The sequence below is a fragment of the Gopherus evgoodei genome, chromosome 4 (genome assembly GCF_007399415.2).
Source record: "Gopherus evgoodei ecotype Sinaloan lineage chromosome 4, rGopEvg1_v1.p, whole genome shotgun sequence".
NCBI lineage: Eukaryota > Metazoa > Chordata > Testudines > Testudinidae > Gopherus > Gopherus evgoodei.
In genome coordinates, this window is record NC_044325.1 from 75,227,509 (window position 1) to 75,239,512 (window position 12,004).

General features: G+C 45.0%; 1 protein-coding gene across 5 annotated transcripts in view; it reads left to right on the plus strand.

Annotated features, from left to right (window-relative positions):
- Positions 1–12,004, plus strand: part of MYBPC3 (myosin binding protein C, cardiac) — a 135,507-nt gene that overhangs the window by 49,148 nt on the left and 74,355 nt on the right. For all 5 annotated transcript variants that reach the window (XM_030559829.1, XM_030559831.1, XM_030559830.1 and 2 more), the window contains 5 exons: positions 619–782; positions 1,613–1,745; positions 2,034–2,036; positions 2,827–2,951; positions 3,946–4,051. In XM_030559829.1, coding sequence (XP_030415689.1) covers positions 619–782; positions 1,613–1,745; positions 2,034–2,036; positions 2,827–2,951; positions 3,946–4,051 — 531 coding nt within the window. The remainder of the gene's footprint in view (positions 1–618; positions 783–1,612; positions 1,746–2,033; positions 2,037–2,826; positions 2,952–3,945; positions 4,052–12,004) is intronic.

Genomic DNA, 12,004 nt, shown 5'->3' on the forward strand with positions numbered 1-12,004 from the left:
GTCCTACTGTACCACAAGTTAACTCTCTCATAATCACCAGCACTTTGGGCAATCCATAAGTTGAGTGGCCCATTGTAAATAGTGTTTTGCTAGCCAGAACCTGCCAATCTAAGTGTCTTTCAATTCTAAGAACTGATTATAGACAACCCTTCCCATCACAAAACCGATTTTCCCTTTTAAAGATGAACCATGCCTCACTTTGATAAAGAGCAGGAATCCTGGGAGATAAGAGGTGAGTCCTTATCTTATAGACATGAGCTTGGGTCTCAGAAGATCTGGGCTCATTTCCTGGCTCTGCCACAGATTTCATAGGTGATCTTAGGAAACTCATCTCTGTGCCTCAGTTCCCCATTTTTAAAATGGGGATAATACTTTGTCTTGCCTAGATAGACTATAAGCTCTTCAGCGCAGGAACTGTTTCTTAATATGCATATGTACAACATCTACCATACTTAGGCCCTGCTTTTGTTTACAGTCTCTAGGCATTTTTGTAATAATAAAGCTAGACTGCTGACATCTAATGAAGGAATGGCTTCCCTTAAGCAATGCATAGCTTGCCAAGCTTATGGCTTTTTTTGAAGTGTGTCATTCTAATGTTCTACTTCCCCCCGGCAAAAGTGAACCAAAAACTGAATCACAACCTGATGTTGATGTCTGGGACATCCTGCGGAGAGCTCCTCCTTCTGAGTATGAGAAAATTGCTTTCCAGTATGGTATCACAGACCTACGGGGGATGCTGAAACGCCTCAAACGCATAAAAAAGGAGGAGAAGAAAAGTACAGGTTGGAGAGCTGTATTTCTTCCTAAAATATCTGTTCTAATCTTACTGGTCATGGGTGTTTCCAATATTAACATTACTTGATACAGGTGAATAGGGGAGAGGGACATGATTTAATTAGTTCTTCCAAATTTTCCTATGGTCTTTTATATTTGAGATGCCTGTTCCCAAAGAGAAGACCTTCACCAGGTCTTCTGAACTACTTCCCTATGACTCTTGGAGACACCTTCCTCATTTTGCTAGATTTCCCCCGGTATTATGATAACACTCTGTTCTGTGTCTTAGACAGCAGTGGTTCCTTTAAACAGGAGTGGTCAATTTTATTTTCCTCAGAAAACAAGAACTTCTCAGCTACACCTCCGACACCATGATTTATGTGATTTATTGGGTCTTGTTTAGACTAACATTTTAGAAGTCTAGTGTAGACAAGGCACACTGCCTTTAATACATTATCAAGAGAAACCCTAGTGAGACATTTAGGCTTTAACTCAACATATGCTAAATTTGTTAAATTACTCACTGCCTTATCTATACTAGATTTAGAACATGCTAATTTGCATGTTAGCTAACATCATCCTAGTCTAGATCAGGCCACAGAGTCATAGAAAAGGATGGAGGGTGAAGCATAAGGCATTTGGGAAAGAAAGGCAGAAGAGGGTGATGGCAGATATAGAAAAAACAGAGCAAGGATTACAAAAATAAACCAATAGGAAAGGTGATAAAAACCTCCTTTTCTTTCCTGACATCCTTTCCTCTAGATTAGGCTGCAAAGAAAGGAAACCTGGCAAAGAAAAAATATTAAGATCTCCTTTTTGTAATGGTTCTTCATCTCAGCATTCCTTCAGAAACTGGATCCTGCTTACCAAGTGGACAAAGGACAGAAGATCAAGTTAATGGTTGAACTTGCCAACCCAGATGCTGAAGTGAAATGGCTGAAGAATGGACAGGAGATCCAAGTGAGCGGCAGGTAAATTAGAAGAGAGACTGGGAAATCCAGCCTGGAGAGTGTTACGGCCTTGAACAATTGTAGATACTGAGCCATCTTCAGGAAGGAGAAGACAATAAAGAAAGAAGGGGGGATATCAGAAGGGAAAGAGAAAGATGGAGGAAGACTATGGGTGTCTTTGTGGGTGCAGTGCTAGTTAACATGTGAAATGATATTCAGTTTACAGTTCTCATCATTGTTTCTTTTTTCTCCCTCCCCCTATGCTCACTTTCTGCACATGGAATTGAACACTGCCATCTGCCCACTTAGCAAGTAAGTCCTCAGGTTATACCTTGCTGTTTCTGAATGTATTTAAGATCCAGTGAGATTGTCCTTCTTGTGATATGGGACCTATTTAGATGTAACAGGACATCAGCTACAGCTGAAGTGACTTTGTGCTGAAGTTCCATTGAGACATAAGTGGGGGCTAATCAGGCTTATAGCAATCAACAGCAGCTCAATCACGCCGCTTCATTCTTCGGTGGCAATTCGGCAGTGGGTCCTTCACTTCCTCTCTTCCTCTTCAGTGGCACTTCAGTGGCAGCTCAAAGAGGAAGAGAGGACTGAGGGACCCACTGCCAAGTTCCTGCCGAAGACCCAGAGGTGCCGTCCCAATACCAGACGGAGTGCCGCCCCTTTGTATTGGCTGCCCCGAGCACCTGCTTCCTTCGCTGGTGCCTGGAGACAGTCCTGTCACGAGCTGCTCCCCTGCCTTTTAATTACTCCTCCAAGTGGTGTATTTGCTACAGATGGGGTAGGGTGGGGCTGTCTGAGCTCAGAATGTTTCCTTAACCCCTTGCTGCTCAGTGTGAGGTTTGTATACCCCATCACACCTTGCTTAACTATATTTCTGTGTCTCCCCCATCTCTCACTATCATTCTAGAAGTGGATAACACTCAGTCTTCCTCTCTCCTTTGCCAGGACAGGGTGGCTGGGCCAAAGTCCTTCCCACTCCTCTTACCCAGGTCTTACCTTCCTTCTCGCATGCACCAGAACAGGGTGGCTGGCTCTAAGGTACAGCCTTGGTGAGAATTACACTTAGATTCTGTTTGCGTTTCTTCAGATATATTTTTGAGGCTGTCGGGAATAAGAGGATCCTGACTATCAATCACTGCTCCCTAGCTGATGATGCAGCATATCAGTGTGTGGTTGATGAGGAGAAAAGCTTTACAGAACTATTTGTAAAAGGTAAGTAACTGCCAGAAAGAGAAGCAGATCCACTCTAATACTGTTTATTGTTATATCCTGCTTCTCTACTCTGAGACTAGTCAATCTCACACAAAAGGACATTCTTAACAACAGAAACAGTCTATTATTTACTGAACAACAAGGCATTTTTCTTCACAGTTAAACGAAGACAGATAATTACAAGCAGAAAGTTACAAGCTAATGGAACACCTAATACATCATAAAAGGGAGACAAAACAAACTTTATGACATATCAGATATTAGGCTATTTTTGCAAAGCATTGTGCTCAGTTTTGGTCATAGTGGGTTAGGACCAGATGCACACTATGAGCCTTTTCTGTCTGGAGCTGTTTCTGCATTGACATTGATTCAGGCTTTTTAAAATAAAATTACAGTCCCAACCCCTTCCCCAGCCTACCTGCAAAAATGATCAACAATGAAATAGTCAATGCTCACACTGCAAGTGTTATCTTTAGACTTTAGTGTTAACACCCCATGAAATTGGGGGAGGAGGGGGCAGGTTACACTTGGTTCACATTTAGAAGACTGTATTTGCAACAAAGAGGACTAGAAATTTACTTTACAAATAAAGCTTAGCTTATGTATAAGCTAAATATGTTACACAGACTGCACAAATATGTCAAATGGGCCAGGTTTTTAACATCTCTGAATTAGGGTTATTCAGAGTATAAATGAGAAATGATTATCCCTCATTTTTACTCAGTCCCATAATGTAAGAACAGAGGAGTCACTAGATAAAATTAATGTTGTGAACTGGCATAGGAAATTGTATGCTCCCATATGATGTGCATTGGTGGATACTTTGGAATGGATGGGATTAGTTCACTGCTCCCCAGTTACTGTAGAATGAAAAATGTCTTACCTCAGATCCTGTCCCTTTCCCCACTGAGATGCAGATGAAGTTATAGGGGTCTTAGTACTCTTTCTGGTCTATTATCCAGACCCTGTTTAAAACAGGCTTGTTCATTTCCAGAGCCTCCAATCCTGATCAGCCACCCATTGGAGGACCAGGTGGTGATGGTTGGAGAGAGAGTGGAGTTCGAGTGTGAAGTGTCTGAGGAAGGGGCCGCTGTGAAATGGTAAGGGGAACGTAAGAAAAAAAAACATCTGGTGCACACTCCTCTGTGGGGCACTCTAGGGCTGATACCATTAGTGTGGTTATATTGTCAAGGTCTCTAAAACAAAGAAATTCTATTAAATTAGCTAATGGGGTCCTCAAGATAAGCGACTGGGGCCTGTCCCTGAAGCAGTGAGAAGGACAGGGTGGAACCCCACAAACGTATGCCTTCAAGGCGAGAAAGAGAGGAACTGAGAATACCCCATCTGCCCACCTAACAGGGCAAGGAGAAAAAGAGGGTAAGAACAGATCATAAAGTGATAAAAAAACAGATGTAAGGAATACTTTATGATGTGTCCAGAATTTCTCGCTCTATAATTCTAGCTTTCTATCAATATACTTGTTTTGGAGTTTTCTATAGTGCCCATTACGTTAGGGTCTAAGTGTTGCACAGGTTCATTAGATCTGCATGGCAAGATTCTAATGGACTTAATGGCATCTTCTGCTCTTCTTGTTAGATGGGTTCAGAAGCACTATTGCCCATAGGTACCGACTCCGTGGATGCTCCGGGACTGGAGCACCCATGAAAAAATATTTGTGGGTGCTCAGCACCTACCGGCACCTCCCTGTGGCCCCGCCCCACCCCCCTGCTTCAGCTTACCTCAGCCTCCGCCTCCTCCCCTGTGCCGGCCGCTGCATCCTGCTTCTCCCTCCCAGCGCTTGCGCTGTGACACAGCTGATTTGTGGGGCAGGGAGGGAGGAGGGGGAACTCGGCATGCTGGAGGAAGAGGCGGGGCCAGAGCAGGGATTTGGGGAAGGGATCCAATAGGAGCAGGGAGGGGGTGGGGACTTTGGGGATGGGGTTGAAATGAGGGTGGGGTCAGGGGCAGGGATGAGATGGGTTGGAGTCAGGGCAGGGCCCAGGCAGGGAAAGGGGTGGGGGGCGCGGCCACCCACCAGCGCCCAGAAAGTTGGCGCCTATGGTATTGCCAGTGGTTGGAGGTTTTTTCCCTACACAGAGAAAAAGGAAGCACAATGCCTTTGAGGGCTCTATAACAAGCATTAAGAAGTGGCTTCTACATTTCCTTTTGGGATGTGTAAGCATATAACCCCCAGCAACAGCCCTAGGTGGCCAGCTAGAGCAGAAGGAGGTTAAGTCCCCATTTTATATCTATGTCCTCTCTGGATTGTCTGTGGCACCCAAATGCTCACAGAGCACAAGACCTGGGATGTTGGCATTTGCACAGAAGTGAAGCACAGGGATACAGATTCTGGCCCTTAGAAACCATTAATGGTGGTAGATTCTGAGTCTAACTCAAACTAGGCAGACTAGAAAAAGTGGCATAACACCATATTTAGGGAATGTGTCAGGAACATTCAGAGCACAAGACCTGGGATGCTGGCATCTGCACAGATGTGAAGCACAGGGATACAGATTCTGGCCCTTAGAAACCATTATTGGTGGTTGATTCTGAGTCTAACTCAAACTAGGGCAGACTAGAAAAAGTGGCATAACACTATATTTAGGGAATGTGTCAGGAACCCTCAGAGAAGTAGTAACAGCTCACACTGTCATGGACAGGAACTCTCAGGGGAGCAAGGAGTGGTCTCCAAGGCAAAGGAAAGTACCTTCAAGGAAACAGATACTGTCAAAAGGGGAAGGGACTCTCAAGGGAGAAGCCAGCATTCCTCAGGACAAAAGCCTTTCCTCTCCTCTCCTCCTCCTTGTTGTTGTCATCTTCCCTCTGCACAACTCTTCCCAATCAGCCTTCCTCTTTGATTTTGACTCCTGGCACTCTCTTTCTCTCTTCATGATCTCCCCCACTCATCCTTGGAGACTTCATCTTCCATATTGACGACTCATCCAACCCCTTAGCTCCACATTTCATCAGCCTCATATCTTCATTTGACCCGCAGCCCTGGTTTAATTCTCCCACTCACTAGAAGGACCATTCACTTAACTTGGTCTTCATCAAGCACTGCTCTCTCTCTCTCTCTCTCTGATCTCTCTGTTGCTGAGTTCCTTCACTCTGGCCATAACCTGGTCTCTTTCATCCTCACCCAGCAGCCCCCCAACTCGCATCCTGTGACTCGGCCTTTCCATGACTTCCAATTGATCAGAACTGATGACTTCTCATCTGCTCAGCCCTCTCCTCCCTGTCCTCTCTTCCGTCAATTTGGTTATTGATTCTCTCCATGCATTGCTCTTCTCCACCCTGGAGTCTTTAGTCTTTCTCTCCCATTACAAGAGATCCACCCTACCAAACCCAGCACTGGTTCACCCTCAACATTCCTTTCCTCCCATCCTGCTCTAGCACTGCAGAGCAACTCTGGTGGAAAACCTGTGATCAGGCTGACTTCCTCCATTAAAAATTCATTCTCTTCTTCAATTCTAACATCTTCAAAGCTAAACGCTACTTCTCCAACTTAATTGACTCATGTCTACAATCCCAGATGCCTTTTTGCCATCTTTGACTCACTCCTCAAACTCTCCCCTCTTCCTGTTTCCACTTCTCTTTCTGCACAGAGAGAAAATGGACAAAATATGATGTGACCTTCCTCTTTCCCTCATCTCACCTTCCCTTCCTCCTTTCCTCCCCTACAACTCTCTCCTTCTTCTCTCCATTTACAAATGCAGAAATTTCTCATCTGCTCTCCTCCTCTAACCCATTCCTCTAGCCCAGTAACCCCATTCCATTTCTTGCTCTCTCCCAGGTGCTCACTCTCATCCCCTACCTTACTCTTCTCCTTAACCTCCCACTCTATTCTGGCTCTTCCCCCTCACCATACAAACATGATTTATTCTCTCCAATCTTAAAATAACCCACCCTTGTCCCCGCTTTCCTCTTCAATTACTGCCCCATCTCCCTTTTCTCTTAAAGCTCACTGAACATGCTATTTACAATTGCTTTCCGAAATGCCTCTCCTCCAGTTCTGTCCTAGACCCTCTCCTATCTGGCATCCCTTCCACTCAACTGAAAATGATCTCACAGAAGTGTCTAATGACCTCTTCCATAGCCAAAAGTCAGAACTAATACCCCATCCACATCCATTTTGAGCTGTCAGCTGCTTTGACACTGTCACCCATGCTGTTCTTGAAATCTTGTCCCCTCCCTTGGCTTCTGTGACGCTGTCCTCTTGTAATTCTCCTCCTACCTCTCTAATTGCTCCTTCAGCGTGTCCTTCAGAAGATCCTCTTCATTTCCCCCCACCTCCAACTTTCTGTGGGGGTTCCTCAGGGCTCTGCCCTTGGTCCCTTTCTTTTCTCCCTATACATTTTATTTCTGAGTAGCCTCATCTACAAACCCAAATTCAACTGCCATCTGTAAACAGATGATTCTCAAATATATCACTCTACTCCAGACCCGTCTCCTTCTGTTCAAAATAAAATCTCAACCTGTCTCTCTGATATCTCCTCACGGCTCTCTAGCCATCAGCTCAAGCTCAACGTGGCTATAACAGAGAGTCTAACCCTTCTCCCTAAATCTCCCCGCAACCTCCTTTATCAATTACTCCAAACTGGGGGTGTGATACCTAGCTTGGCAAGACATATTCACACTAATGCTGATTGTAATAGCACACTAAAAATAGAATGTAGCTGCGGCAGTGCAAATGGCTAGCTGCCTCACGTGTGCACCCGTCAAGAGATGCTAGGTATGTACTTGGCATGCCTAGCCCCTCCTGCAGCCACATGCACTTTCGCAGCTAGATTCTATTTTGAGTGCACTAGCTTGATCAGAGCTAGCACAAGCATGTCTTCTCAAGCTGGGAATCACACTGCCAGCTCGAAGTGAACACATATCTACGGTGGACAACACCAGCATCTGACTCAGACCCCTCTTTAGGTCATCTTTGACTCAGACCCCTCTTTAGGTCATCTTTGACTCAGACCCCTCTTTAGGTCATCACAACCAGTCTATGTCTTTTGATTATTCTTTCTGACTAAGATATCTAAGATACCACCGTCCCTGTCCATCCACCCAGCTAAAACTCTCAGCCAGGTTCTCATCATTTTGTGTCTGCAACAGCCTTTTCTCTGGGCTTGACAAATGCAATCTTACCCTGAACATATCCATTCCAAGTGCTGTTGCAAAGATCATTCTCCTAGCCCGTAACTTTGATGACATCACCCTTCTCTTTGAATCCGTCCACTGGGTTCTTCGCTTGGTATCAAACGTACTTTACTTGTCTTCACTTCCATGGGCTTTTAAGAGCTATCCTCACTCTACCTCTCATCTTTCATTCAGTACTGAAAAGTTGATGCCCACCTCTGGTTGGCCCATGAAGCCAGGCTTCTTTGCCCACTGTTAAATTTTCAAACAAGCACCTTTGTGCTTCTCCCATGCTGCCTCTCACACTCAGGAGAAGCTCCCCATGATATCAGCAAATCTAATTTGTTATCTTCCTTGAAGTCTTTCCTCAAAACTCTCCTCTGCTGTGAAGCCTACAAAAAAAACTTGACAACTGTTAGGCTGCTGATGTGCTGAGACAACTGCTGATAATGCTGACCAGCGCTGTCTCATTGTTTCCTTCTACTCCCCGTCCATATGTCTGAATCCCTCTGTTGTCTCTTGTCTTATACTTAGATCGTACACTCTTTAAGACAGGGACTTTCTTTTTGTTCTGTGTTTGTACACCTAGCACAGTGGGGTCCTGGTCTATGACTGGGGCTCCTGCGTGTTGGAATAATACAAATAATAAATAATAATGCACCTATTCTCTTGACCATGCAGAGTCAGTCATTATGCAAATTAGGTTTGTGAGATTGGGATATGGGGCATTCCATCCAGGGAGCCCAGCATGTTCAGCATTTTGGTTTATAGGAAACTGGGATGCTAATTATGCTTGAGGAAGACACTGGGCAATTCTGACATACCAGTTCTTACATGTTGTCCTCACTTAGTTTCTTTTTCAGATGGAATCCTCTCATGCTTGTTAACAGCTGCAGGCACAAGGCTGTCAGCATTTTTCACAATGCCCATGTCATTCCTGGAGAGTGCTATCTTCCATCTACCCTCTCCAAGGAAGGAACTGAGAATTTAAATAGACCCTCACCCCACAGCTGGCTACAGTGTATGCATTACTCTGTTAAAAATACATGCGCATGCACACACATTGTTGTCCAGTGTCCACTTACAGATGACAAGGCATGGGGGGCACAGATCTCTGTCCCTCCCAGAATACCATGCAATTGCTACTCTCTGATCCTGTGCTTCAGAACCACTCCCCAAAACAGACCCACCACACAGAGTTGATATCTGTGGAATGTGTATTTTATCAGAGAAGGGCAAAGGTGCTGCTGTCTTTGCCTAATAGGGAGTAAGCAGTCAGATAGAGCAAGGGCGGGCAAACTTTTTGGCCTGAGAGCCACATCCAGTTTCCAAAATTGTATGGAGGGCCAGTTAGGGGAGGCTGTGCCACCCCAAAGAAACCAGGCCTGGCCTGGCTTTGCCCCCATCCAACCCCTTCTGCTTCTCGCCCCGACACCCCTCCAGGCCTCCTGCCCCATCCACACACCCAACTCTGTGTCCCCTGATGGCCCTCTGGGACTCCTGCCCCATCGAACTCCCCCCGTTCCCTGTTTCCTGACAGCCCCCAGACCCTCCGCTGCCCCATCGAACCCCACCTCCTTCCTGACTGCCCCCTGGGATCCCCTGCCACCATTTAACTGCCCTGTTTCCCGCCCTCTGACCACCCTGACCCCTATCCACACTCCTGCCCCCTGATAACTCCCCTGAACTCTCCTGCCCTCTATCCAACCCCCCTGCTCCTTGCCCCCTTACTGCACTGCCTGGAGCACCGGTGGTTGGTGGCACTTGAGCTGCACCACCTAGAGCACCAGGACAGGCAGCCACGTCGCCCAGCTGGAGCCAGCCATGCCACCGTGCAGCAGCCCTGCCGCCCAAAGCATTGCGCCAGTGGTGGGTCGAGCTGAGGCTGCGGGAGAGGGGGAACAGCAGGGGAGGGGTCGGAGGTGAGCCTCCTGGGACAGGAGCACAGGGGCTGGGCAGGAGGGTCCCGTGTGCTGGATATGGCCCATGGGCCGTAGTTTGCCCACCTCTGAGATAGAGATCTCTCAAATACACAGTATCTGAGTTTGAACAGTTAGGAATACAATATCTAACATTTTAATGTATTTTTTCACCATTTCAGAGACTCAATAAATGCCCCTTTTGTCACTACCTGGACTAGAGAGATAAATGTCATTACCTGGGGAAAATATCAAATGCCAGATGGAAAATGAGTTCCAAGTTTATATTACTTTAGGGAGATGTTTAAGTAGTTTAGGCCCTGCAACAGGGCACTGGGCCTGGGGACACATGTGTATGTCCCAGTGTTCTGTTACAACCTTTGGGCCCTTTAAAACTGGGAACTATAATCACAGGTACATGAATAGGAGCAAGTATGTGACCTATAGGAAGACAGGTATAAGACTTCCTGACTCTTAGGAAGAGGCAGCAGAGGCCATCAGTCAGTGTTGGCCTAGTGTGGTGCTCTCCACAGTAGTTGGAGAGGGTTACTAAAGAGGAAGTGTATGTGTTCTCCTTCACCAGCTGGAAAGGCCTCAGGTGGTTATTAGCCAGTAATATGGGTTAATCTGTTCTGACTTTAAGTTTGTGTTTTGGAAATAAAGCAATCTCTGAGAAAAGGAATGTGACAAGATTTGTAGCTGGGATGTATTTTTCCATCCCTGGCTGGTGAGTGCGCACATTGGTTTATAGGCCTCAAATGAAAACAACTGTACTAACTGTAGTAATAACAGTTCTGTCTGTGTTCTTATATGGCCTCCATAACTGTTGTAACTGAGCATGTTACAAACATTGATGAATTTATTCTCACAGTATGCCTGGAAAGTATCCTTATCCCCACTTTTACAGATGGGGAACTGAGGTACAGCAAGATTAACCATTTATGAAGGAAGACTGTGGCAGAGCTAAGAATGGAGCCCAGACCTTGTGAGGCCCAGTCTAGTGTCTTAATTGTACCGTCATCCTTTTCTCTCTCTTCCCCCTCTTCAGTCAACAATGACTACATTTGTACTTCAGATGTGGTTTTGTTTGGTTTTTTTGGTGGTAGCATACTGTTGCAAAACTAACTGAAAAAGTCTGGAGGTTCCCTCTTGAGGTTGGTAGTTTCATTGTTCCACTGCTTGTCTGTGAAGCCCTATGCAGATAAAATAATTTTATATGGCATCAGCAGTGTGCTAGCCACTTAATTAAATAAATGAAAGTAATAATGCAAAAAATCCATTACTCTCTCAAAGAAAATTAAAAACAAAAACGACAATAGCAGTATTTATGCAGACAAAAATAAGGCCAGATTCTGCTATCCCTCCTCACGTTAATCCCTTACTCCTCAAGTAGTCCTCTTTAAGACTACTCAATGCATGTAATTTAGGGTATGTCTACACTTCAAGCTCAAGGAGAAATAACTCTTAGCTCTGATTGAGCTAGAGTGCTAAAAACAGTGTGTAGCTGCGGTGGTGTGAGCAGCAGGAAGGGGCAGTTGCTTCAAGTACATGCCTAGCATTTTAGGTGGATACATACTTGGGGTGGCTAGCCCCTTATGCCGCTGTGGCTACACTCTATTTTTAGTGTGGTAGCTCAGTCAAAGCTACCGTGGGTTAATTACTGTCTACTTGAGCAAACCCCAACATGAAAGAAAGAGCAAACCCCAAAAGGAAAGAAATGTGAATATACAATTTGTAACGGCATTATCTTAATAAAATAAAAACATGTAAAATGGATTAAAAATATTTGCAGAAATTGCAGGCTACTTATTATAATACCTTTATGTTATTTGTAAACTAAATAGCAGGGCTGTCGATTAATCGCAGTTAACTCACGTGATTAACTCAAAAAAATTAATTGTGATAAAAAAATTAATCACCATTAATCACACTGTTAAACAATAGAATACCAATTGAAATTTATTAAATATTTTGGATGTTTTCCACTTTATATTATTTTTTTAC